This window comes from Ambystoma mexicanum, chromosome 7p, assembly GCF_040938575.1.
Source record: "Ambystoma mexicanum isolate Mex_15411 chromosome 7p, UKY_AmexF1_1, whole genome shotgun sequence".
Lineage (NCBI taxonomy): Eukaryota > Metazoa > Chordata > Amphibia > Caudata > Ambystomatidae > Ambystoma > Ambystoma mexicanum.
The window spans coordinates 257,505,800-257,529,847 of NC_090939.1; the positions used below are offsets into that span (position 1 = coordinate 257,505,800).

Here is a 24,048-nt window from a genome sequence, read left to right on the forward strand (position 1 = left end):
AACATTTTTTTTTTTAAAACATGGGAAAAAGCACTGTCAATGTAGCATGGTTGTACTAGTAGTTTGTTTGGTGTGCAAGGCGAGATAGGGATCTGATGAGAGCTGTTGATGTTGGATGTAAGGTGTTGCTTATTGGAGTAATCCTATGTAATTGCACAGGAAGTGGGTCATAGGAAGACAATGATTTCTCTGGCGATAGGGTCTGGTCAATGGTGAGATGGCGAGTCCAGTGGCAAATCATTGAGGTGAGCTTTGCTGCATGTTGATGGTACAGATGACTGCTCTTTATCACTCAGTTTCCTTGTAGCTTCAAACTCAAATTTGATGTTTTCGTGTTTCTTTGCAGTGTTCATTAATATAATTAATCAGTGTAACATTGGAAGGATATATTTTACACAGTTTTAAACAGGTTCAACAAATATTTCTGTGTTTAAGAGTTTCACCAAGCTCACGATTGTATGACCTTAAACGACCAAGAAATAATAAATTGCAATTGATTTATTATTTAACATGCTGTATACCAGAAGATTCCGATGAAAGAGGAAGCTAGAGCCCCAAGATTAACATAAAATTATACAATTAGCCCATAATAAACTGAATGCACATTCCCTGTGCTTCAAAACTCTCCCAATACTTGTGTTTTTTAATAGTACCCAGTGGTAGCTTAAATTCATGTTTTCAGAATGGTTCTAGCTTCAGTCTTCAGTATTCTTTCTTCCAGGAAATCTTGCCATCAGCTCCAAGGCGCACGGCCCCTCTGGCCACCAGCTGCAGGGCCGTAGGCAGAGCTCTCTGCTCAGCTGCTTTGACTCGCTCCGATAAGGTGTCCTCTGTGTCGTTCACTTCCACGGGGACCACTTCTTGAAGAATTATAGCGTCGTTATGGGTTTCATCCTATAAGAAGAAAGTTCTGAGCATCAGTTAAAGTTCAACAATGAGCAACTTAGCCACATCGGGACCAGTAGCAGTTTGGCGATAGTCTCTGTAGGAGTAAAACGTGCAGTATCTATGCTTACCCCCTGTGGTATTCTGAAGGAGCCCCTAAGATATTCTGAGAGGACCACAGGCATAACTTTATCACCACTACTTGTAGACATCTAGTATTTCAGAAATACTGCATGCAGTTTTTCTCAAACACTATATGTCCGGTACCCAGCCAATTTACCGAGCACATTCCAGGGTGGTACATTTCACCGAAGACCATAATACTGAAAACCACAGAAAACATGAAACAAATATATGAAGGGTAGAGGGGTAAGGGGTTAGAATTAGTCATGATGGGGTTGGGTTGGCGTTATAAGGGTAGAAAATCAGGAAATTTGGGGGAATCCCACAAAAATGCATTTTTTTCTGTATTTTGGTCGCGATGAAATGTAGCACTCTGTAATGTCCATAGATAAAAATCACATATAACTTATATGTCCTAGTTATTAAAGAAAGCATGTTCATCACTGCGACATATGGGATAGCAGCAGTTTACACTGCTGCTGTACTATGAACATTGCACAGAAGGATCAGAAATGACCTTTCTGTGCATTGTTTTCATCAATCGGGAGAGAAAGTGGTAATATGAGAATTTGATTTTGAGTCCTTTGAGAAGCACACAATATAATTCAGTTTGGAGATCCCTGCACCTTATTCTCCCGTAAGTGTAAGGAATGTGCTAGCTCTACTCTCCCCCCCCCCCCCTGCTCCTGTTATGACCCCAGTTCAGGCAGTGGACCAGAGAGGTAGGTGGGCCAAGGACAGCGCAGGGAAACTGCACTGCTTTCGCACCGCCAGTGAGTGAGGAAGGAATGGAGGGTTGTGCATGGTGTTCTTTGCCAAAGCAGCTGCCCATTCAGCTTCTGTGCCTATGTGCCGGGAGTTGGTCTGCATGAATTTACACTATTTCCATATTTTGGTTGCTTCTACCCGTGTAGCTGCATACTTTGGTGGCTACTGGCCTATCGTTTTCCCAAGTAGGCACTATTAACCTGGCTTCGCCTTTATTGTCTTGCCTCTATCCCTAGTATTGAGTTCGTCCCAACATGCACCGACAAATCCTTGCCCTCCTCATAACTGTCCTCTCCCGCATTTGGGTACTGGAGTGGCTCCCCACTCCAACACCCCACTCCCACTCTATCCTCATACTTGTGACTTCCTTAAAAGGACACAGAGATCCCTACAAATATGATCACTCTAGCTGATTTCTGCACAACCTCTCCAACATCCCCTAATGCTCCTGCTTCTCTGTTACCACCACCCACTTTGCGTTCTGCCATCAAACTCCCACAAGGCCTTTGGAATACCCACTCTATGCAATAAGACCTCCTTCCTGGCTGGCCACTTCATCTCGCTCCTCCCAAAGACGGCCGTCGACAAGGACCATCTTTCATGCCCCTTGTCTATCTAGAAAAGGTGGGGGAGCAAACTTAAAATATTTTGTAAAAGCTGCAACAGTCACCCCCGATTTGTACCTTTTAGTGCTTTAAAACAATTACTTTCAGTTCCCTCCCATTCTTGAATCTCTTTACCTTGATTTTGATGATCTCCTGAAATCCTACTCGCTGAAGCCTCGCGTCCTGAAAATGCCCAACCCCCACAGCACACACCTGGACCCTGTCCTCTCTGACCATGGTGCAGTCCCCATCCCCAATCAGCCAACACACACCTAATATAACTCTCGGCCTACTCTTTCTTACCACTTCATCAAGGCCACTCCACCTGACCTGACCACTCTTACTGTAATCCTGCCACCGCTCCTTCTTAATGTCCTTCCTCACTTTCTCCCCTATCACTAAACGTACATTTGAGCCACACACTCCCTGACTCCTTAGCAAATAAGTTTTAGGCCTTCCTTACAAGCACTTCACCTGATGCCAAGACCATTGTCCAGGCATTTTCTGACTTTAACTCTGCACTGGTCACCGTTTCAGAATATCTCATTTACTCCCTCTCCCCTTAAACTGCAATGATGAATCCCCCCGCCACAGCATGGGACATTCGAAGACTGCCACGTGGCTGCATATACACTGCTAACATACGTCTAGAAGTTTATATTGTTTCCCCACCTACCAGGAATATCTTCTTGGCTGCTCACTTCCTTGGACTCTGCCAAATCTACCTGTTATACTGATTTGATTTACATTTTTATATAGCGCCAAATTGCCTGCGCGCCTCAGAGCGCACAAAGAACAAAACAAAACAATAAGAACGTACAGAGATAGGAACTCAGGTTAAAGCAAAGGCTGGAGGAAAAACTTCCTTCGAATCGTGTGTCTTCATTCCCATCCATGCTAGCGCTGGTCTACCCTGCAGGCCATGCTGGCCCTCTCCCTCTCGGTTGTTATGTTCCGCCCTGCGTCCCGCTACGCGGTGACGCAGGGCGTCTCTAATAAAAGCCCCGCCCCCGCGTTTGGGAGGCAGTTCCGGGGCAGACCAGCAACGCGTGTGGGTGTCTGTCTCTGCAGCTCGCGCTGGCGCTGCGCCACAGGCCGTGCGGCCTAGCCCGGACACTCCAGCCCCCGCGTGCGCCCACCGCGGGCTGGAATACAACATCGGTCAAGGACTTTGCCATCTTCTTTTCTAGAATTTCAGAGAAAAGATGCGTTTTCACTTCCATTGACCTGTCCTGTCCACCCCGTCCCCAGTCTCTTTTTTTTTTCTTTTTCTTTTGGTACCACCACCGCAGTCAGGTTGCAAACCCATCCTCTGTTTCCGTGAACCTATTTGTACCTCCATGAGCTGACACCCTTCAACAGCTCCCTCCTCTGTCCTGTCTTAAAATTGTTGCTGTATTAACAAAAGGGGGTTTACCACAGGTGATGCAGCTTTCGGTGGGGGTCTATGCAAGATGTAAACGTAAGATTTCCAAAAGGCTGCTGACAAAAGTATAAGTTTTGCCCAATTTGTGAAATAAATTCAATCTAATTTGTGGATTGAGTATCGTTAGATATCTCTAATCTATTGATACCTTTGTAGTTAAAATGAACAGTCAGCCGAAAAAGAGGGAAGTGAAGAAAAAATATTTAGACTTTCTTTATTGTGTAATAATTAAAGGAATACACAGAAAATAAGAACTTTTTCTGAAGCATATAGTGCAGATGCTTTACAGGCAACAGATTGTTTGTGAAAGTCAGAAACTAAATCAAAATTTGAGACTATAAATTCCTGAGAAAATAAACAGAAGTTAAAAAACTTTCTTTATTAAACAAAAAGACATTAAGTTTTCAGACGGCATAAAACAATGGAACAAAAAAACAATTTACAGTTTGTGAACTTGTTGAATGCAGGTTGAATATTCAGAATCTCAATTACTGCAACAGGGCTGCCTGCTGACTCGGGTCTACCTGAATGTCCAAACAATTAATAAAACAGGTTTGCCTACGTAAAAGACAACTATCAGGGTAATTCATAGAATTTCGCAGAAAAGTGTCGCAAGCGGCTGGCGCAGAGTGTCCGCGTGCGATTGACTGCGCCAGGCACGTGCGCTAAAACCGATTTCCGCGCACAGCGTATTCATGGATTTCAGGCTTCCAAACCAGCCGTGGCGCAGAGAAACGAAGCGACCCTACAGCAGCGCCAGTAACGCCCCCAAGAACGCCCTCGCGCAAGGAAAAGCCATCAAAATCGCTAAATCATCGCAAAGGGCTGCGCGAACCCTGGACCAGTTCACCGGGCTGCCAAACAGCAAACGTCAAGCGGGGAACGTGTATTTCAGGGGTGCGCGGGAAGTTGCATACGCGATTGCAGCAGGGTACGTGTATTTCAGGGGTGCGCGGCAAGTTCCACACGCGATTTCAGCAAGGTATGTGTATTTCAGGGGTGCGCGGCAAGTTCCACACGCGATTTCAGCAAGGTATGTGTATTTCAGGGGTGCGCGGGAAGTTCCACACGCGATTGTCCCAGTGCGAGCAGGGTACGTGTATTTCAGGGGTGCGCGGGAAGTTCCACACGCGATAGTCCCAGTGCGAGCAGGGTATGTGTATTTCAGGGGTGCGCGGGAAGTTCCACACGCGATTGGCCCAGTGCGAGCAGGGTACGTGTATTTCAGGGGTGCGCGGGAAGTTGCACACGCGATTGTCCCAGTGCGAGCAGGGTACGTGTATTTCAGGGGTGCGCGGGAAGTTACACACGCGATTGGGCCAGTGCGAGCAGGGTACATGTATTTCAGGGGTGCGCGGGAAGTTGCACACGCGATACCAGCAGGGAATGTGTATTTCAGGGGTTCTGGGGAGTACTACACGTGAATTGGCCGTGTGGGTCCTCTCAGGTGTACGCTCCACAACCTCCACGGCCCCTGCAGGCAGCCCACACCACGGGGGACTACCCTGCACCCCTGCCCATGTCCCGCAGGCAGCCCATTCACCATGGGCATGCCCCCCAGCCAACCCACATGTCACCTTGCACTACTGATCAACAATGCATGTCTCCCACCACCCCCACCCCCCAGCAGTGCAGGGGCAGCCTCCACCAGGCCCCCACTCATGTCCCCCTGCACCCCCACCCCCCAGCAGTGCATGGGCAGCCTCCACCAGGCCCCCACTCATGTCCCCCTGCAACCCCACCCCCCAGCATCCAGGGTCACCCTCCACCAGGCCCCCACTCATGTCTCCCACCACCCCCACCCCCCTGCCACCATGGGCATCCTCCACCAGGCCCCCACTCATGTCTCCCACCACCCCCACCCCCCTGCCACCATGGGCATCCTCCGCCAGGCCCCCACTCATGTCTCCCACCACCCCCACCCCCCAGCATCCAGGGTCACCCTCCACCAGGCCCCAACTCATGTCTCCCACCACCCCCACCCCCCAGCATCCAGGGTCACCCTCCACCAGGCCCCCACTCATGTCCCCCTGCACCCCCACCCCCCAGCATCCAGGGTCACCCTACACCAGGCCCCCACTCATGTCTCCCACCACCCCCACCCCCCGGCAGTGCAGGGGCAGCCTCCACCAGGCCCCCACTCATGTCCCCCTGCGCCCCCACCCCCCAGCAGTGCAGGGGCAGCCTCCACCAGGCCCCCACTCATGTCCCCCTGCACCCCCACCCGCCAGCAGTGCAGGGGCATCCTCCACCAGGCCCCCACTCATGTCTCCCACAACCCCCACCCCCCTGCCACCATGGGCATCCTCCGCCAGGCCCCCACTCATGTCTCCCACCACCCCCACCCCCCTGCCACCATGGGCATCCTCCACCAGGCCCCCACTCATGTCTCCCACCACCCCCACCCCCCTGCCACCATGGGCATCCTCCAGCAGGCCCCCACTCATGTCCCCCTGCACCCCCACCCCCTAGAAGTGCAGGGGCATCCTCCACCAGGCCCCCACTCATGTCTCCCACCACCCCCACCCCCCAGCAGTGCAGGGGCAGCCTCCACCAGGCCCCCACTCATGTCTCCCACCACCCCCACCCCCCTGCCACCATGGGTAGCCTCCACCAGGCCCCCACTCATGTCCCCCTGCACCCCCACCCCCCAGCATCCAGGGGCAGCCTCCACCAGGCCCCCATTCATGTCTCCCACCACCCCCACCCCCCAGCAGTGCAGGGGCAGCCTCCACCAGGCCCCCACTCATGTCTCCCACCACCCCCACCCCCTGCCACCATGGGCAGCCTCCACCAGGCCCCCACTCATGTCCCCCTGCACCCCCACCCCCCAGCATCCAGGGTCACCCTCCACCAGGCCCCCACTCATGTCTCCCACCACCCCCACCCCCCAGCAGTGCAGGGGCAGCCTCCACCAGGCCCCCACTCATGTCTCCCACCACCCCCACCCCCCTTCCACCATGGGCAGCCTCCACCAGGCCCCCACTCATGTCCCCCTGCACCCCGACCCCCCAGCATCCAGGGTCACCCTCCACCAGGCCCCCACTCATGTCTCCCACCACCCCCACCCCCCTGCCACCATGGGCATCCTCCACCAGGCCCCCACTCATGTCTCCCACCACCCCCACCCCCACGCCACCATGGGCATCCTCCACCAGGCCCCCACTCATGTCCCCCTGCACCCCCACCCCCCAGCAGTGCAGGGGCAGCCTCCACCAGGCCCCCACTCATGTCCCCCTGCACCCCCACCCCCCAGCAGTGCAGGGGCATCCTCCACCAGGCCCCCACTCATGTCTCCCCCCACCCCCCAGCCGCCAGGGGCAGCCTCCACCAGGCCCCCACTCATGTCTCCCACCACCCCCACCCCCCTGCCACCATGAGCAGCCTCCACTAGGCCCCCACTCACGTCCCCCTGCACCCCCACCCCCCAGCAGTGCAGGGGCATCCTCCACCAGGCCCCCACTCATGTCTCCCACCACCCCCACCCCCCAGCAGTGCAGGGGCAGCCTCCACCAGGCCCCCACTCATGTCTCCCACCACCCCCACCCCCCTGCCACCATGGGCAGCCTCCACCAGGCTCCCACTCATGTCCCCCTGTACCCCCCCCAGCAGTGCAGGGGCATCCTCCACCAGGCCCCCACTCATGTCTCCCACCACCCCCACCCCCCTGCCACCATGGGCAGCCCCCACCAGGTCCTCACAATCCCCAATCATGTGCGTAATGGTCAGCCTCCACAGCCAAAAAGCCCTACCAAGTAACCCATTCACCCACATGGAAATGGAAATCACATGTTACACCCCAATGTTCATGAAGCTAATGAACCCATGTCCGTCACACACAATTGTTGAAATTGAATGGGAAAACACACAACATAACATGCATGAAACCAATGAGATGATACCACACAGTGAAGTATGCAAACAAAATTGTATTGAAAAAAATAAAGAATGCTAAAGAAAGAAAACAAACTACAATGTGAATGAGAAAAAATAAGCTGCATGTCCGTATAAAAAGAAAAAAAACTGGAAATCCAAATTGAAAATTTTTTTGTCCAAAGTCAAATGTAAAAAAATCTCCATGCAATAAAGAACTATGTACAAAAATAACAAGGGTCCATGAGCCCAACTGAACAAAGGAAACCTACTAAAAAACCTACCTAAAAATCAACTATATACAAAAAGTGGAGCAGTGTCCGTCGACTCCAAATCATAATACGAAAGAAAGGAAACCTAAAACTAAAGAACTATATACAAAGGCGGCGGGCAAGTCCAGCGGCTCACTCCGTGGTGTCCCGGGCCAGGGCATCATCGAACTCCTGTTCGATGTCCCGGAGGCGGTCCAGTTCCATGGCCCTGAGGGTCCGCAGGGACGACGCTGTGTCCTCCTCCAACCCCCTGCGGATTGCCTCGAGGCACTCGGCCCGCCTCAGGGCCCTCCGCATGGAGTTCTCCACCCTGACCATTGTGAGCCGCACCTCTTCCGCCCGCCGCCGCTCCGCACCTATGGCGTGGCCCAACCGCTGCCACACGGAAGACACTCTCTGTCCTGGGTCCCCCTGCCCTCCGGCCGATGCCTGCCCCTCCGATGTCGAAAGCCCCGAGCCTTCATGTCTCCCACCATGTTGCTGCTGCTGCTCTGCCTCTGCCCGTGCACTGCCTCCTGCTGCCTGCACATCCTCCGCCGGCTGGGGTGCACTTGTTGATGTGGCCACCCCTGCTGGACCTCCGACTCCCGACTGTGGCAGGGATGCCTCCTCCACCAGCCTGGCCGCACCGTCAGAGGCAGCTCCACAGGGCACCCAGGTGACTGATGGGTGGGAAGATGGCACAGAGGACGACTGGCGCATAGGGGGTCCAGTTGAGGAGGGGGTCGGAGCAAGCCCCATCAGACAGCGGAATCCGGCCTGGGTGACCTGTCCCAGCAGGCTGACGTGGTCAACGAGCCATTCGAGATGACGTGCAGTCTCTCCATGAAAAGACTGCAGGTCACCTCGCATGGCCCGTTGACGCAACGCCACACCAGCCAGGACAGGCTCAACCCGGACCTGGATGGCCACGTCCGCAGGCAGAGGAAGGCCAGTTGACGTCAGCTCATCCCCTGCCTGAAAACGGGTCTGGACGTAGGCATCCTTGCTGGTGCAAGATGATGCAGGGACAGGATCGGGGACAGGATTGCACACAGGCACCTCCGCGGCCGCCTGTGCTGCCTCCTGTCCCTGGTCCTGCACTGCACCACTAGCACCAGTGGGATCCCCACCTCCAGACCCCATCTCTGGTGCTTGCGCGGCCCCCTCCTCCACCAAACCCCCCACCAACCTGGATGACTCCGTGCCATCTTCCCCCGTTGGGCCCTGTGGGGTCCCAGCTGCCCCTTCTGCTGCCGAGGAGTCCAACTGCAACCTCCGCCTCTTGGACCTCCCCCCGGCAGCTGCGGCCTGGGACGCGGCACTGGACTCCTCACTCCCCGACGAGATGACAACACGGGAGGGGAGCCGGGCCTTGCGTCTCCGGCTGGCGGTCGGATCCCCGCTGCTGTGCTCCACAGCACCTTCTCCGCCCTCTTCATCAGTTGACGCTGCAGACAGGGAGAAACAAAACACAGGCATCAGGGCACTGTACAATGGACACATACACGCATGACAGTTGCACATGAGTGGCATTGGCAAACCTCAGACATGTCATCACAATCCCCAACACACATGTCATTGCAACTGGCACACATGAGCCATACCACAGCCATATCGCAACTGCCACCACCATCCCTACACATACAACAGCATCAGCAGCCAAAGGGGAGCCAGACATCACATGCAACACAGGAAGTGCACCACACATGTACACACACCACCACACTTGCATGCATGTCTACACCTCTGCCAAGTGTCGCACTGTTCAGACGGGCATCCATGTCACATCTGCCAATCAGGCTTCCACATACCGCTGTCACATGCATCCATGTTGCATCACTGTTGCACCCTTGCCAAATACACACACATGCACATGTACACAGTGCTCATACATGCAGCCGAAAACAACATACATGCCTGACATCACGGACATGTCTACTTACATACACATTCATCCAAACATGTGTGCACGCACAACTGCATTTGCCATGCAAGCCCACACACACAAGCACCATCCATGTCTCACACATTACAGCCCTCGCATGTGTCAGCCCCACGGCCCTGTACACCCCCACCCATACTCGACCCCATACAAACAGATGTGCAACCGGCACAATGGCGAATGATCACCACACGCACTGCTCACAATCAGGATGCATGTACACTCACCGCTCGACTCCAGACGGGTCTGCTTCTCCAGGACCTGGACGTGGAGCGCTGGGGATATGCGTTCCAGGACTCCCATCTGTTCTTCCGACAAGTGGCCCCGGCGCCCCTTGGCATCCGCTGCCTTCAAGAGGCGCCGGGCCTTGTTCAGGGTCCTGGACCTGAAGTCCTCCCAGTGCTTCCTGACATGTTGTAAGTCCCGGACTGCCACCCCCTCCGCGTTGATGGCAGTCATGATGTCAGTCCAGATCCGAGTCCGTCCTTCCTTGTCGGCGCGGGAACTTCCGAAGAGGGCATCATACTGCCCCAGGACTTGCTCCACCAGGACACCAACTTCGGTGGCACTGAAGCTGGTGCCCCTCTGCCTCTCTGGCCGGGGGTTGTCAGTGGTCACAGATGGTGTTTGCCCCGACATGACAACCCCAGAGGCAGGAGTGGGTGGGCAACTGGGTCCTGGGGCTGGGCTGTGGAGCGATGGAATTCCAGTCGGGAGTCTTCGGTTCCAGCAGGGGTGGTCACAGCAACAGCACCCCTGGCTGATGTGCAGGCAGCAAATGGCAGTGCACGTGGGCAGCAGGCAGTCAGGCAGCAGCAGGTGGGAGCGTGCTCGGGGCTCTGGGGGGCAGTAGTTCGGCCTTCTGGGCAGGAGCGTGGTCTTCCGTGTGCTTACGCGTGGCCAGCTTGGTACGGAGTGATTTGGCACGTGAAAATCCTGCACGTCAGCGTGAAAACCGAGGAAAGGCCCTTAGCGCGTAAGCGCGTCAGCACGCATACGCGATTCTATTGGACCAAAGGCCCTCAGCGCGTAAGCGCGTCTGTGACGTGAGCCGCACGGGTGTTTCCCACACAGCACGTGATGACAGAGCACACGTGGAAAGACTGCACGTCAGAGTGTCATCGCGTGTGATTGGTGTAAATGGCCGTACACGCAGAAGTGACAAAGCGTGTAATTGGTGGAAATGGCCGTACACGCATAAGTGACAAAGCGTGTAATTGGTGGAAATGGCCGTACACGCAGAAGTGACAAAGCGTGTAATTGGTGGAAATGGCCGTACACACATAAGTCACAAAGCGTGTAATTGGTGGAAATGGCCCTAGCGCGTAGACGCCGCATAAGTGACGCTGGACGTGTGGGCCTGTATAAAAGGTACGCGTAGAACACCATTTCCTTGTACGTGCTTTTCGTGGAGAGCGAGTGGGTGAATTCTGTACTTCTTGTCGGTTCACACGCGATTTACTTCACGGCGTTTCAAGTTCGTATTCCCTGTTACCTCTGACAGATTTTTCTCCTTTTTCTCTTTTACTGGTTTACCTGGGCCTGTTCCCTCAAACAGTGTTCCCTTCTACTGTTGTCCTGTCTCCTCAGACAGCGTACATATCTTCTTTTGGCGGGGGTGTTGCCAACCAAACGCGCTCCTTTTTCACGCTCTTTTACCTGGCAGACGGTGAGTCACGCACGTATCTAATATCTGTGCTTGCCCCGTGTGTAGCCTACCCCTTCAGAGGTCATTCTAGGCTGCGTGTGACACGCATACGTTCATTCTTGTGTTACTGGGTGCCACAGCGTAGTGCAGGTTTTTCTTTCTGCACACGTGGTCTAGGAGGGGTTGCGTGCACGTCATCTCCCTTTTTTGGGGCTCCTGTGCGTAGCGTGACCCGTCATCTTTCCCCAGGGGTTACAATCAGCCTTGCAAGAGCACTAGGGTACAATTACCATCTGGTACCCAGCCCTTTGACTCCCAATTGCCCAGGACAATATTTTACTGCCACTCCCATACGCACATTAACATCAGTGCCATGGCTGGGAGGCGAGGATTCCGTAAGGGTGGCAAAGGTGGAAGAGCCACAAGTGGTGGCCGTGGTGGATCCGGTAGGGGACGTGGTCGTTACTTGCAGGGTGAGCCTGTCCCCCCATGTGTGGAGGACCAGTCAAGGGCACCCATAATCCCCCCCCCCTCCCGTTGAGGCTGATGTGGCTGACACCATCCATGCTCAGCCCTTGTTGGACCAGCCCATTGTGGCACCAGACCTGGCTGACTCCATGGCTGACTTCCAGGTCAGCAGGCCTATGACACGTGCGCTGGTGCACGTTGATGTCACCATGCCACGTGCATCTGGGGCAGCAAGGTCATCTGCTGCACCAAGTAGGCAGGGCGGAGAGGCTGCAGGGGCAGCTGCGGCTCCATCCACCCCAGCCCTCACACACCCAGCCCGAACAGTGTCGGTCCTAGTCCATGCTGCTGATATACCCACTGACACAATCACACTAGAGCCAATACCTGCACCAACTCCCATGCTGAGTGTGCAATCCCACACTCCTGATACAGAGTCCACCAGGGCTCCTGCCCCTAGTGTCCAGAGCGGCGCAGGACACTCAGGATCACCACCACCTTCCAAGCGGAAGAGGAAGAGTGCTCGTCCGGCACAGGCTGATGCCCCAGACACGGCTACACAGTCCGGCCCGTCCAGGAAGCCCAGCTTCACGGATGACGAACTGAATGCACTTCTCGAGTATGTGTCCGCACATGACAACGAGATGGTCATTGTTGCAGGATCCAAGACCACACCTGCACAACGCCAGGCACACTGGCAGACCGTTGCGGACATCGTAAGTGCCCTTGGAATCGTGAGGCGCACAGCCAATGATTGCTATAAGCGCTGGAATGACCTAAAGCGCAGGGCAAAGAGTAAGCTGGCCTCAAGTCATGCCGCAACTCTAGTGACTGGAGGTGGGTCTCCAGTAGTAGACATGGAACTCACTCCACATGAGTCAGTCGCTGGGACCTACGTCACGGAGGAACAGATCCAAGGCGTGGGAGATTTGGCTGATTACGAGGCATTGTCCGGTGAGTGCACATGCATGTGTGTGTCATCCATGTGCATGGTGTGTGTGAGGGCTTCTGTTTGTGTGCCAGGTGAGAGTGTGTGCGCCTGAGTCGTATGGGTCAGCCATGTGCTTCATGTAATACATCCTGCGCAGCTGCATTTGCCATAGCTGTATCCCTTCTGCCAACAGTAGACATCTAGCCCAACTGCACGCCAGTTGCCCTTGAAGTGTCACCTTGCCACAACATTGTTGCAAAATTTTCCACTGTTCATTTAGTCAGATTTTTTACATTCCACCACTTTTACTAGGCATGTCGCAGTCCTCTAGTCACATGTCTGACATGGCTATGGTAAAGTGGAGTGACTTTGTTACCTGGATATCATTTGTTCAAACATGTCCCTGTGCAATTTGACCATTTCGGACTGGCAGCTCCAGGTGAAGAATCTGACCTGTTTGAATTAGAAAAGCTATTACATGCGGGAACTGGACAGAATGAATAGGTGCTGCCCTCCTCTCCATCGTCACTCAATAGCAATGGTACATGCCATCTGCGTGATGGCATGTGTGTTTCACCTGCCAATCACAGGCCAATCTGTGATGCCACTGCCAGGCAGCATGCAGAAAATGTGTTCATCTTCAATCTTGGTGTCATCAGTGTGTGCCATTTGCCTGCCCTTCATACGCAGTGAGGGTGCATGCATGGGAGGGTTTTAGTCATGTGGGACATGTGTCAAACAAGTACTGGTTCTCTTGCTTCTCAGCCCTCATTGTGTGCCATGGTGCTAATGCCTGTTTCCATTTCTTTGTTTTTATGTCTTTGCAGGGGAAGACGCACCTGATACTGCTGGGGTTGTGGAGATGGTGCAGACCCAGGAGGGGTCCGAGGGCCGACCAACCACCAGTGAGGGACGTGGTGTGGTGGTGGGTGAGAACCCACAAGTGCTGCAGGTCGTGCTCTCAAGGGGTGTCTCTGGCTGCACCTCCCCCGAGCTGTACTCAGGTGTTGATTCGGATGAGACCTACGTGCCGTCGCAGGTGAGTGTTCCAGGGAGGGATTCTGTTCTGTCTCACCCACCTGCACCAGGGTCAGAACCCTCAATGGGGATGTCAGTGTTGGCAGCTACGCCTTTGGTGGTTACGGATGCAGAGTCACACTCCGTGACATCTGATCCTGTTCCTGGGCCAGCAGATCAGAGGGGGAATGCAGTCCTGCAGCCTCAGGCAGTGCCGGCACAGCAAGGCGCAGTTCGCCTTGCCCCAGACAGGTGTGGTGCCCGCCGACGTGGTGGCCGTACGCCACCTGGCAATACTGCATGGGAGCAATCCATTTACGGTATGGCAACCCAACAGGCAGCATCATCCGAGATGATGGCTCAGGCCATGGATAGGGTGGCCACTTCCATTGTCCCCCCTGAAAGGCTGATGGAGCGACTAGAGCAGGCAACCGACTCCATCTGCCAGTCACACAGGGAGGACATGTTGGGGTCCAACAGGGACAGGCGGGCGGCACTGGCGACTCTGCAGGAGGCCATCTCCATTGAGTCCCAGGGCCACAGGGAAGCCCTGAGGCAGGAGCTCCTTCACTTCAGGACGACTCTTGTTGAGCTTGAGGCTTCTACACACCAAAGGACAGAACAGCAGCTGGAGCGTCTCACCCGTACGCTCTCAGCTGAGATGCAGGCAACGAGGGCGGAGGTCCGGGCATCCCGCGAGTTGTTGCATGGGGACCTCTGCACACTCATCCTCCAGAACCAGACCTACCACACCCGCATGCTTGCAGCCATGGAGGAGCAGACTAGGGCCTTGCGTGGGCTGCCTCCCATAGTGCAACCACCTCCCGATGCAGCTGCACAGGGTGATAATAGCAACAGCAGTGATACTCCCACAATAGGGTAGCCGTGTGGGCCATGAGCCCATGGAGGTGTTTTTTTTTCCCAGGATCCACGCAGGTGGGTTCTGGTGTGCATCCTGTCCTCGGACCTCCTGGGTGGCCTCCCCAACCCCCCGGGCCCTTCAATGGCCATTTTTATTTTTTTTTTATTTTTATTTTTGTTTTTATTTTTATTTCTTTTATTCCCAATTTTTTTGGGACGATTTGTTGGCTTCCGTGGTTCCTGTGGGCATACGCTGCATTGTGGCTGGGCACATGCAGGCTTGTAATGTATTTGGTTCAGATGCTTGGGTTTGAGTCACACACCCCTCCTGCTTCCCGTTTCCATGGGCTTGCAAAGGGTGTGCCCAAGTGACAGTGAATTACACAGTGACGTTGGACTCCCATGAGCTGTGTGGGCAGTCTGTAGTCAATACTGTGTATACATTCCTAGTGCATATTGCTGTTGTGTTGTACACTGCATGTTGCATTGATGTGTAACTCATCTTCTGTGTCTACCTCCCAATTTGCAGGTCCCTTCCTCATGTCTACACAAGGACCTCTAGTCTGGAGATGTGGTCCATGTTGGCAGCAGTGCACCTACAACCCTACAGGCGCCAACACTGCACAGTTGGTAGTGGTGGGAGTGCAGGCATTTCCAGGTGGTGAGACTACTAATATTAAACATTAGTGATGTCAAGTTAATGGTAGTACGTGCGCAAGTTTGCTGTTGGTCCGCCATTACTGTGAGCATTTCAAGTGTTGCAAGTTTCTAATAGGGACACTGTACATTGTGACACTAGTGTCATGTTGTGGGGATTACTTTGTTTACCTGCAAATAGCATGACATGGCACGGTGTGTCGTGTGGCGGTGCTGGGGTTGGGTTGGCTGACATGGCACTGTCCTCTTGTTGCATTTTGCAAGTGGGTATTAATTTTAGCTGCTTGAATGTTTAACTTCACAAAACTGCATTGGTGGTGTCAGTGTGGGTAGGGATGCACACATTGTGACACTTCCAGGTGAACAATCTCAGGCTGATATGGTTTTCACGGTTCTTTCTCCAGACATTCAGGATCAGTGTCAGGTTGAGTCATCATTGATTGTCAGATGGAATGTGCCAGGGCAGTGTGCACTCCACAGGGGTGTGATTTCTATGTGAAGTAATTAGCCACTAGCTGTGTACGGGCTGCCTCCCCCTGTGCCCTTTCACCTCCCATGCGCAGCGGCTGTGCATGTGGTTGGGGATGGGGGGCACCACCATGTCCACGGCCAGGCCCCGGCGTGTTGCAACGTTGTGCAGGACACATGCTGCCACTATGATCCTGCACACTACTGGGGGAGCGTACAACAGCTGCCCGCCAGAACGGTCAAGGGAGCGAAAGCGTGACTTCAGCACTCCGAATGTGCGCTCCACTATGCCCCGGGTTGTAATGTGGGTAGCGTTATATCTTACCTGGGATGGCATGGTGGGGTTCCGAATTGGCGTCATCATGTGGGGGCTGAGAGGGTAGGCACTGTCCCCTGTGGAGGTGGTGATTGGTATCATTGGTGGGGTTGTGGCCTTGCTCAGTATCTGACATGCATGCATGTGCAGTGGCATTCATACTCACCAAGCAGCCATGTATCGCCATGCCGGCCAGCTTCTAGGTCCCGGCTTAGGGTGGACATTCGGTAAATGAAGCTGTCGTGGGTTGACCCAGGATAGTTGGCATATACTGAGGTGATGATTCCCTTGGCATTACATACTACCTGCACGTTGATGGAATGCCAGTGCTTGCGGTTCCTATAGATGTGCTCAGATGCCCTGGGGGGACGTAGAGCCACATGGGTGCAGTCGATGGCACCTAGCACTTTGGGGAATCGTGCCACAGCGTAAAAATCTAGGGCGGCAGCATGCCTTTCCGCAGGGGTTCTGGGCAGGTATATGTGCCTGCGGACTGATGGGCGTGCAGTGATGATGTTCAAGACCTGGTGTAGGCAGCGTGACTGGGTGGCCTGTGATACACCACCCACAATGGCACTTGTCCGCTGAAATGATCCAGTGGCTAAGAAGTGCAGTACATTGAGGACCTTCTCCAGGGGGCTGAGTGCTTGGGAGCACAGGGTGGGTGATGTGAGGTCGTCCTCCCACTCACTCACCAGGTCCAGTATGATGTGTGGTGGAAACCTGTACCTCCCATGCACCTGGTCATCAGGCATCCCGAAAAGGCTGGTTCTGGGTGTGAATATTCTGGCCCTGACTATCCTCCTCCTCCTTTGGTAGGCCACGGCCACTGCTGCTAGGAACGGTATGTTCATCCTGGGTCTGAGCTAGTTATTTTGTTAGCGCGCAAATTAATGCGTTGCGCGTGTTGTAGGCGAGCGTGTGACCCGCGCACCCCTGAAATCCAGTGCACAGTCCAATAGCGTGTGGAAATTGTCCGCACACTGGGATACAGGTGCGCTGACGTACTTGCGTGTGTAAGTGTCCGCGCACACCTGATATACACGTACATAGGCCAATCGCGTGTACGCGCACTTTTGTCCAATTACACGCGATGAGACTCTGACGTGCTGTCCAATTACACGCGATGAGACTCTGACGTGCAGTCTTTCCACGTGTGCTCTGTCATCATGTGCTGTGTGGGAAACACACGTGCGGGTCACGTCACAGACACGCTTATGCGCTGAGGGCCTTTGGTCCAATAGATTCGCGTATGCGTGCTGACGCGCTTACGCGCTAAGGGCCTTTCCTCGGTTTTCACGCTGACGTGCAGGATTTTCACGTGCCAAATCACTCCGTACCAAGCTGGCCACGCGTAAGCACACGGAAGACCACGCTCCTGCCCAGAAGGCCGAACTACTGCCCCCAGAGCCCCGAGCACGCTCCCACCTGCCATCTGCTGCTGCCTGACTGCCTGCTGCCCACGTGCACTGCCATTTGCTGCCTGCACATCAGCCAGGGGTGCTGTTGCTGTGACCACCCCTGCTGGAACCGAAGACTCCCGACTGGAATTCCATCGCTCCACAGCCCAGCCCCAGGACCCAGTTGCCCACCCACTCCTGCCTCTGGGGTTGTCATGTCGGGGCATACACCATCTGTGACCACTGACAACCCCCGGCCAGAGAGGCAGAGGGGCACCAGCTTCAGTGCCACCGAAGTTGGTGTCCTGGTGGAGCAAGTCCAGGGGCAGTATGATGCCCTCTTTGGAAGTTCCCGCGCCGACAAGGAAGGACGGACTCGGATCTGGACTGACATCGTGACTGCCATCAACGCGGAGGGGGTGTCAGTCCGGGACTTACAACATGTCAGGAAGCGCTGGGAGGACTTCAGGTCCAGGACACTGAACAAGGGCCGGCGCCTCTTGAAGGCAGCGAATGCCAAGGGGCGCCGGGGCCACTTGTCGGAAGAACAGATGGGGGTCCTGGAACGCATATCCCCAGCGCTCCACGTCCAGGTCCTAGAGAAGCAGACCCGTCTGGAGTCGAGCGGTGAGTGTACATGCATCCTGATTGTGAGCAGTGCGTGTGGTAATCATTCGCCATTGTGCCGGTTGCACATCTGTTTGCATGGGGTCGAGTATGGGTGGGGGTGTACAGGGCCGTGGGGCTGACACATGCGAGGGCTGTAATGTGTGAGACATGGATGGTGCTTGTGTGTGTGGGCTTGCATGGCAAATGCAGTTGTGCGTGCACACATGTTTGGATGAATGTGTATGTAAATAGACATGTCCGTGATGTCAGGCATGTATGTTGTTTTCGGCTGCATGTATGAGCACTGTGTACATGTGCATGTGTGTGTATTTGTCAAGGGTGCAACAGTGATGCAACATGGATGCATGTGACAGCGGTATGTGGAAGCCTGATTGGCAGATGTGACATGGATGCCCGTCTGAACAGTGCGACACTTGGCAGAGGTGTAGACATACATGCAAGTGTGGTGGTGTGTGTACATGTGTGGTGCACTTCCTGTGTTGCATGTGATGTCTGGCTCCCCTTTGGCTGCTGATGCTGTTGTATGTGTAGGGATGGTGGTGGCAGTTGCGATATGGCTGTGGTATGGCTCATGTATGCCAGTTGCAATGACATGTGTGTTGGGGATTGTGATGACATGTCTGAGGTTTGCCAATGCCACTCATGTGCAACTGTCATGCGTGTATGTGTCCATTGTACAGTGCCCTGATGCCTGTGTTTTGTTTCTCCCTGTCTGCAGCGTCAACTGATGAAGAGGGCGGAGAAGGTGCTGTGGAGCACAGCGGCGGGGATCCGACCGCCAGCCGGAGACGCAAGGCCCGGCTCCCCTTCCGTGTTGTCATCTCGTCGGGGAGTGAGGAGTCCGGTGCCGCGTCCCAGGCCGCAGCTGCTGGGGGGAGGTCCAAGAGGCGGAGGTTGCAGTTGGACTCCTCGGCAGCAGAAGGGGCAGCTGGGACCCCACAGGGCCCAACGGGGGAAGATGGCACGGAGTCATCCAGGTTGGTGGGGGGTTTGGTGGAGGAGGGGGCCGCGCAAGCACCAGAGACGGGGTCTGGAGGTGGGGATCCCACTGGTGCTAGTGGTGCAGTGCAGGACCAGGGACAGGAGGCAGCACAGGCGGCCGCGGAGGTGCCTGTGTGCAATCCTGTCCCTGCATCATCTTGCACCAGCAGGGATGCCTACGTCCAGACCCGTTTTCAGGCAGGGGATGAGCTGACGTCAACTGGCCTTCCTCTGCCTGCCGACGTGGCCATCCAGGTCCGGGTTGAGCCTGTCCTGGCTGGTGTGGCGTTGCGTCAACGGGCCATGCGAGGTGACCTGCAGTCTTTTCATGGAGAGACTGCACGTCATCTCGAATGGCTCGTTGACCACGTCAGCCTGCTGGGACAGGTCACCCAGGCCGGATTCCTCCGTCTGATGGGGCTTGCTCCGACCCCCTCCTCAACTGGACCCCCTACGCGCCAGTCGTCCTCTGTGCCATCTTCCCACCCATCAGTCACCTGGGTGCCCTGTGGAGCTGCCTCTGACGGTGCGGCCAGGCTGGTGGAGGAGGCATCCCTGCCACAGTCGGGAGTCGGAGGTCCAGCAGGGGTAGCCACATCAACAAGTGCACCCCAGCCGGCGGAGGATGTGCAGGCAGCAGGAGGCAGTGCACGGGCAGAGGCAGAGCAGCAGCAGCAGCAACATGGTGGGAGACATGCAGGCTCGGGGCTTTCGACATCGGAGGGGCAGGCATCGGCCGGAGGGCAGGGGGACCCAGGACAGAGAGTGTCTTCCGTGTGGCAGCGGTTGGGCCACGCCATAGGTGCGGAGCGGCGGCGGGCGGAAGAGGCGCGGCTCACAATGGTCAGGGCGGAGAACTCCATGCGGAGGGCCCTGAGGCGGGCCGAGTGCCTCGAGGCAATCCGCAGGGGGTTGGAGGAGGACACAGCGTCGTCCCTGCGGACCCTCAGGGCCATGGAACTGGACCGCCTCCGGGACATCGAACAGGAGTTCGATGATGCCCTGGCCCGGGACACCACGGAGTGAGCCGCTGGACTAGCCCGCCGCCTTTGTATATAGTTCTTTAGTTTTAGGTTTCCTTTCTTTATTATTATGATTTGGAGTCGACGGACACTGCTCCACTTTTTGTATATAGTTGATTTTTAGGTAGGTTTTTTAGTAGGTTTCCTTTGTTCAGTTGGGCTCATGGACCCTTGGTAGTTTTTTATACGGACATGCGTGTTTTTTTTTTCTCATTCACATTGTAGTTTGTTTTCTTTCTTTAGCATTCTTTATTTTTTTCAATACAATTTTGTTTGCATACTTCACTGTGTGGTATCATCTCATGTCATGTTGTGTGTTTTCCCATTCAATTGCAACCATTGTGTGTGACGGACATGGGTTCATTAGCTTCATGAACATTGGGGTGTAACATGTGATTTCCATTTCCATGTGGGTGAATGGGTTACTTGGTAGGGCTTTTTGGCTGTGGAGGCTGTCCATTACGCACATGATTGGGGATTGTGAGCACCTGGTGGAGGGTGGGGGTGGTGGGAGACATGAGTGGGGGCCTGGTGGAGGATGCCCATGGTGGCAGGGGGGTGGGGGTGGTGGGAGACATGAGTGGGGGCCTGGTGGAGGGTGACCCTGGATGCTGGGGGGTGGGGGTGGTGGGAGACATGAGTGGGGGCCTGGTGGAGGGCGACCCTGGATGCTGGGGGGTGGGGGTGGTGGGAGACATGATTGGGGGCCTGGTGGAGGATGCCCATGGTGGCAGGGGGTGGGGGTGGTGGGAGACATGAGTGGGGGCCTGGTGGAGGGTGACCCTGGATGCTGGGGGGTGGGGGTGGTGGGAGACATGAGTGGGGGCCTGGTGGAGGATGCCCATGGTGGCAGGGGGGTGGGGGTGGTGGGAGACATGAGTGGGGGCCTGGTGGAGGATGCCCATGGTGGCAGGGGGGTGGGGGTGGTGGGAGACATGAGTGGGGGCCTGGTGGAGGATGCCCATGGTGGCAGGGGGTGGGGGTGGTGGGAGACATGAGTGGGGGCCTGGTGGAGGGTGACCCTGGATGCTGGGGGGTGGGGGTGGTGGGAGACATGAGTGGGGGCCTGGTGGAGGATGCCCATGGTGGCAGGGGGGTGGGGGTGGTGGTGGTGGGAGACATGAGTGGGGGCCTGGTGGAGGATGCCCATGGTGGCAGGGGGTGGGGGTGGTGGGAGACATGAGTGGGGGCCTGGTGGAGGATGCCCATGGTGGCAGGGGGGTGGGGGTGGTCGGAGACATGAGTGGGGGCCTGGTGGAGGGTGACCCTGGATGCTGGGGGGTGGGGGTGGTGGGGGTGGTGGGAGACATGAGTGGGGGCCTGGTGGAGGATGCCCATGGTGGCAGGGGGGTGGGGGTGGTGGGAGACATGAGTGGGGGCCTGGTGGAGGATGCCCATGGTGGTAGGGGGGTGAGGGTGGTGGGAGACATGAGTGGGGGCCTGGTGGAGGATGCCCCTGCACTGCTGGGGGGTGGGGGTGCAGGGGGACATGAGTGGGGGGCCTGGTGGAGGCTGCCCATGGTGGCAGGGGGGTGGGGGTGGTGGGAGACATGAGTGGGGTCCTGGTGGAGGGTGACCATGGATGCTGGGGAGTGGGGGTGGTGGGAGACATGAGTGGGGGCCTGGTGGAGGATGCCCATGGTGGCAGGGGGGTGGGGGTGGTGGGAGACATGAGTGGGGGCCTGGTGGAGGATGCCCCTGCACTGCTGGGGGGTGGGGGTGCAGGGGGACATGAGTGGGGGCCTGGTGGAGGCTGCCCATGGTGGCAGGGGGGTGGGGGTGGTGGGAGACATGAGTGGGGGCCTGGTGGAGGCTGCCCCTGCACTGCTGGGGGGTGGGGGTGCAGGGGGACATGAGTGGGGGCCTGGTGGAGGCTGCCCATGGTGGCAGGGGGGTGAGGGTGGTGGGAGACATGAGTGGGGGCCTGGTGTAGGGTGACCCTGGATGCTGGGGGGTGGGGGTGCAGGGGGACATGTGTGGGGGCCTGGTGGAGGCTGGCCCTGCACTGCTGGGGGGTGGGGGTGGTGGTAGACATGCATTGTTGATCAGTAGTGCAAGGTGACATGTGGGTTGGCTGGGGGGCATGCCCATGGTGAATGGGCTGCCTGTGGGACATGGGCAGGGGTGCAGGGTAGTCCCCCGTGGTGTGGGCTGGCTGCAGGGTCCGTGGAGGTTGTGGAGCGTACACCTGGGAGGGCCCACACGGCCAATTCACGTGTGGTACTCCCCAGAACCCCTGAAATACACATACCCTGCTGAAATCGCGTGTGGAACTTCCCGCGCACCCCTGAAATACACGTACCCTGCTGAAATCGCGTGTGGAACTTCCCGTGCACCCCTGAAATACACATACCTTGCTGAAATCGCGTGTGTAACTTTCCGCGCACCCCTGAAATACACGTACCCTGCTCGCACTGGGCCAATCGTGTGTGGAACTTCCCGCGCACCCCTGAAATACATGTACCCTGCTGTAATCGCGTGTGGAACTTCCCGCGCACCCCTGAAATACACATACCTTGCTGAAATCGCGTGTGTAACTTCCCGCGCACCCCTGAAATACACGTACCCTGCTCGCACTGGGCCAATCGTGTGTGGAACTTCCCGCGCACCCCTGAAATACACGTACCCTGCTCGCACTGAGCCAATCGTGTGTGGAACTTCCCGCGCACCCCTGAAATACACGTACACTGCTGAAAACGCGTGTGGAACTTCCCGCGCACCCCTGAAATACACATACCTTGCTGAAAACGCGTGTGGAACTTCCCGCGCACCCCTGAAATACACATACCTTGCTGAAATCGTGTGTGGAACTTCCCGCGCACCCCTGAAATACATGTACCCTGCTGTAATCGCGTGTGGAACTTCCCGCGCACCCCTGAAATACACATACCTTGCTGAAATCGCATGTGGGACTTCCCGCGCACCCCTGAAATACACGTACCCTGCTCGCACTGGGCCAATCGTGTGTGGAACTTCCCGCGCACCCCTGAAATACACGTACCCTGCTGAAATCGCGTGTGGAACTTCCCGCGCACCCCTGAAATACACATACCTTGCTGAAATCGCGTGTGTAACTTCCCGCGCACCCCTGAAATACACGTACCCTGCTCGCACTGGGCCAATCGTGTGTGGAACTTCCCGCGCACCCCTGAAATACACATACCTTGCTGAAATCGCGTGTGGGACTTCCCGCGCACCCCTGAAATACACGTACCCTGCTCGCACTGGGCCAATCGTGTGTGGAACTTCCCGCGCACCCCTGAAATACACGTACCCTGCTGAAATCGCGTGTGGAACTTCCCGCGCACCCCTGAAATACACATACCTTGCTGAAATCGCGTGTGTAACTTCCCGCGCACCCCTGAAATACACGTACCCTGCTCGCACTGGGCCAATCGTGTGTGGAACTTCCCGCGCACCCCTGAAATACACATACCTTGCTGAAATCGCGTGTGGGACTTCCCGCGCACCCCTGAAATACACGTACCCTGCTCGCACTGGGCCAATCGTGTGTGGAACTTCCCGCGCACCCCTGAAATCCACGTACCCGGCCAAATCGCGTGTGAGACTTCCCGCGCACCCCGGTATACACGCACACGTATTTTTTGTCAGCGGGTGTCCGTGTTTGTGGGTACCCCTTTGCACGTCATTTGTCCTGGAGGGCCACAGTATAGGACATCCATCATGGCAGTATATAGGTGCTATTTGTTGGCGCACATTTCTTACAGCCGCAGAGACGCTACCGCCTGCTTTCTTGTGGCGGTCGTGTTTGT

At 55.9% G+C, this 24,048-nt stretch overlaps 1 protein-coding gene across 2 annotated transcripts in view; it reads right to left on the reverse strand.

Moving 5' to 3' along the window:
• Positions 1–500: 500 nt before the first annotated feature.
• LOC138525980 (trifunctional purine biosynthetic protein adenosine-3-like) overlaps positions 501–24,048 on the reverse strand; it is a 615,458-nt gene continuing 591,910 nt past the window's right edge. For both annotated transcript variants that reach the window (XM_069636272.1, XM_069636273.1), the window contains one exon: positions 501–894. In XM_069636272.1, coding sequence (XP_069492373.1) covers positions 703–894 — 192 coding nt within the window. In that variant the 3' untranslated portion in view covers positions 501–702. The remainder of the gene's footprint in view (positions 895–24,048) is intronic.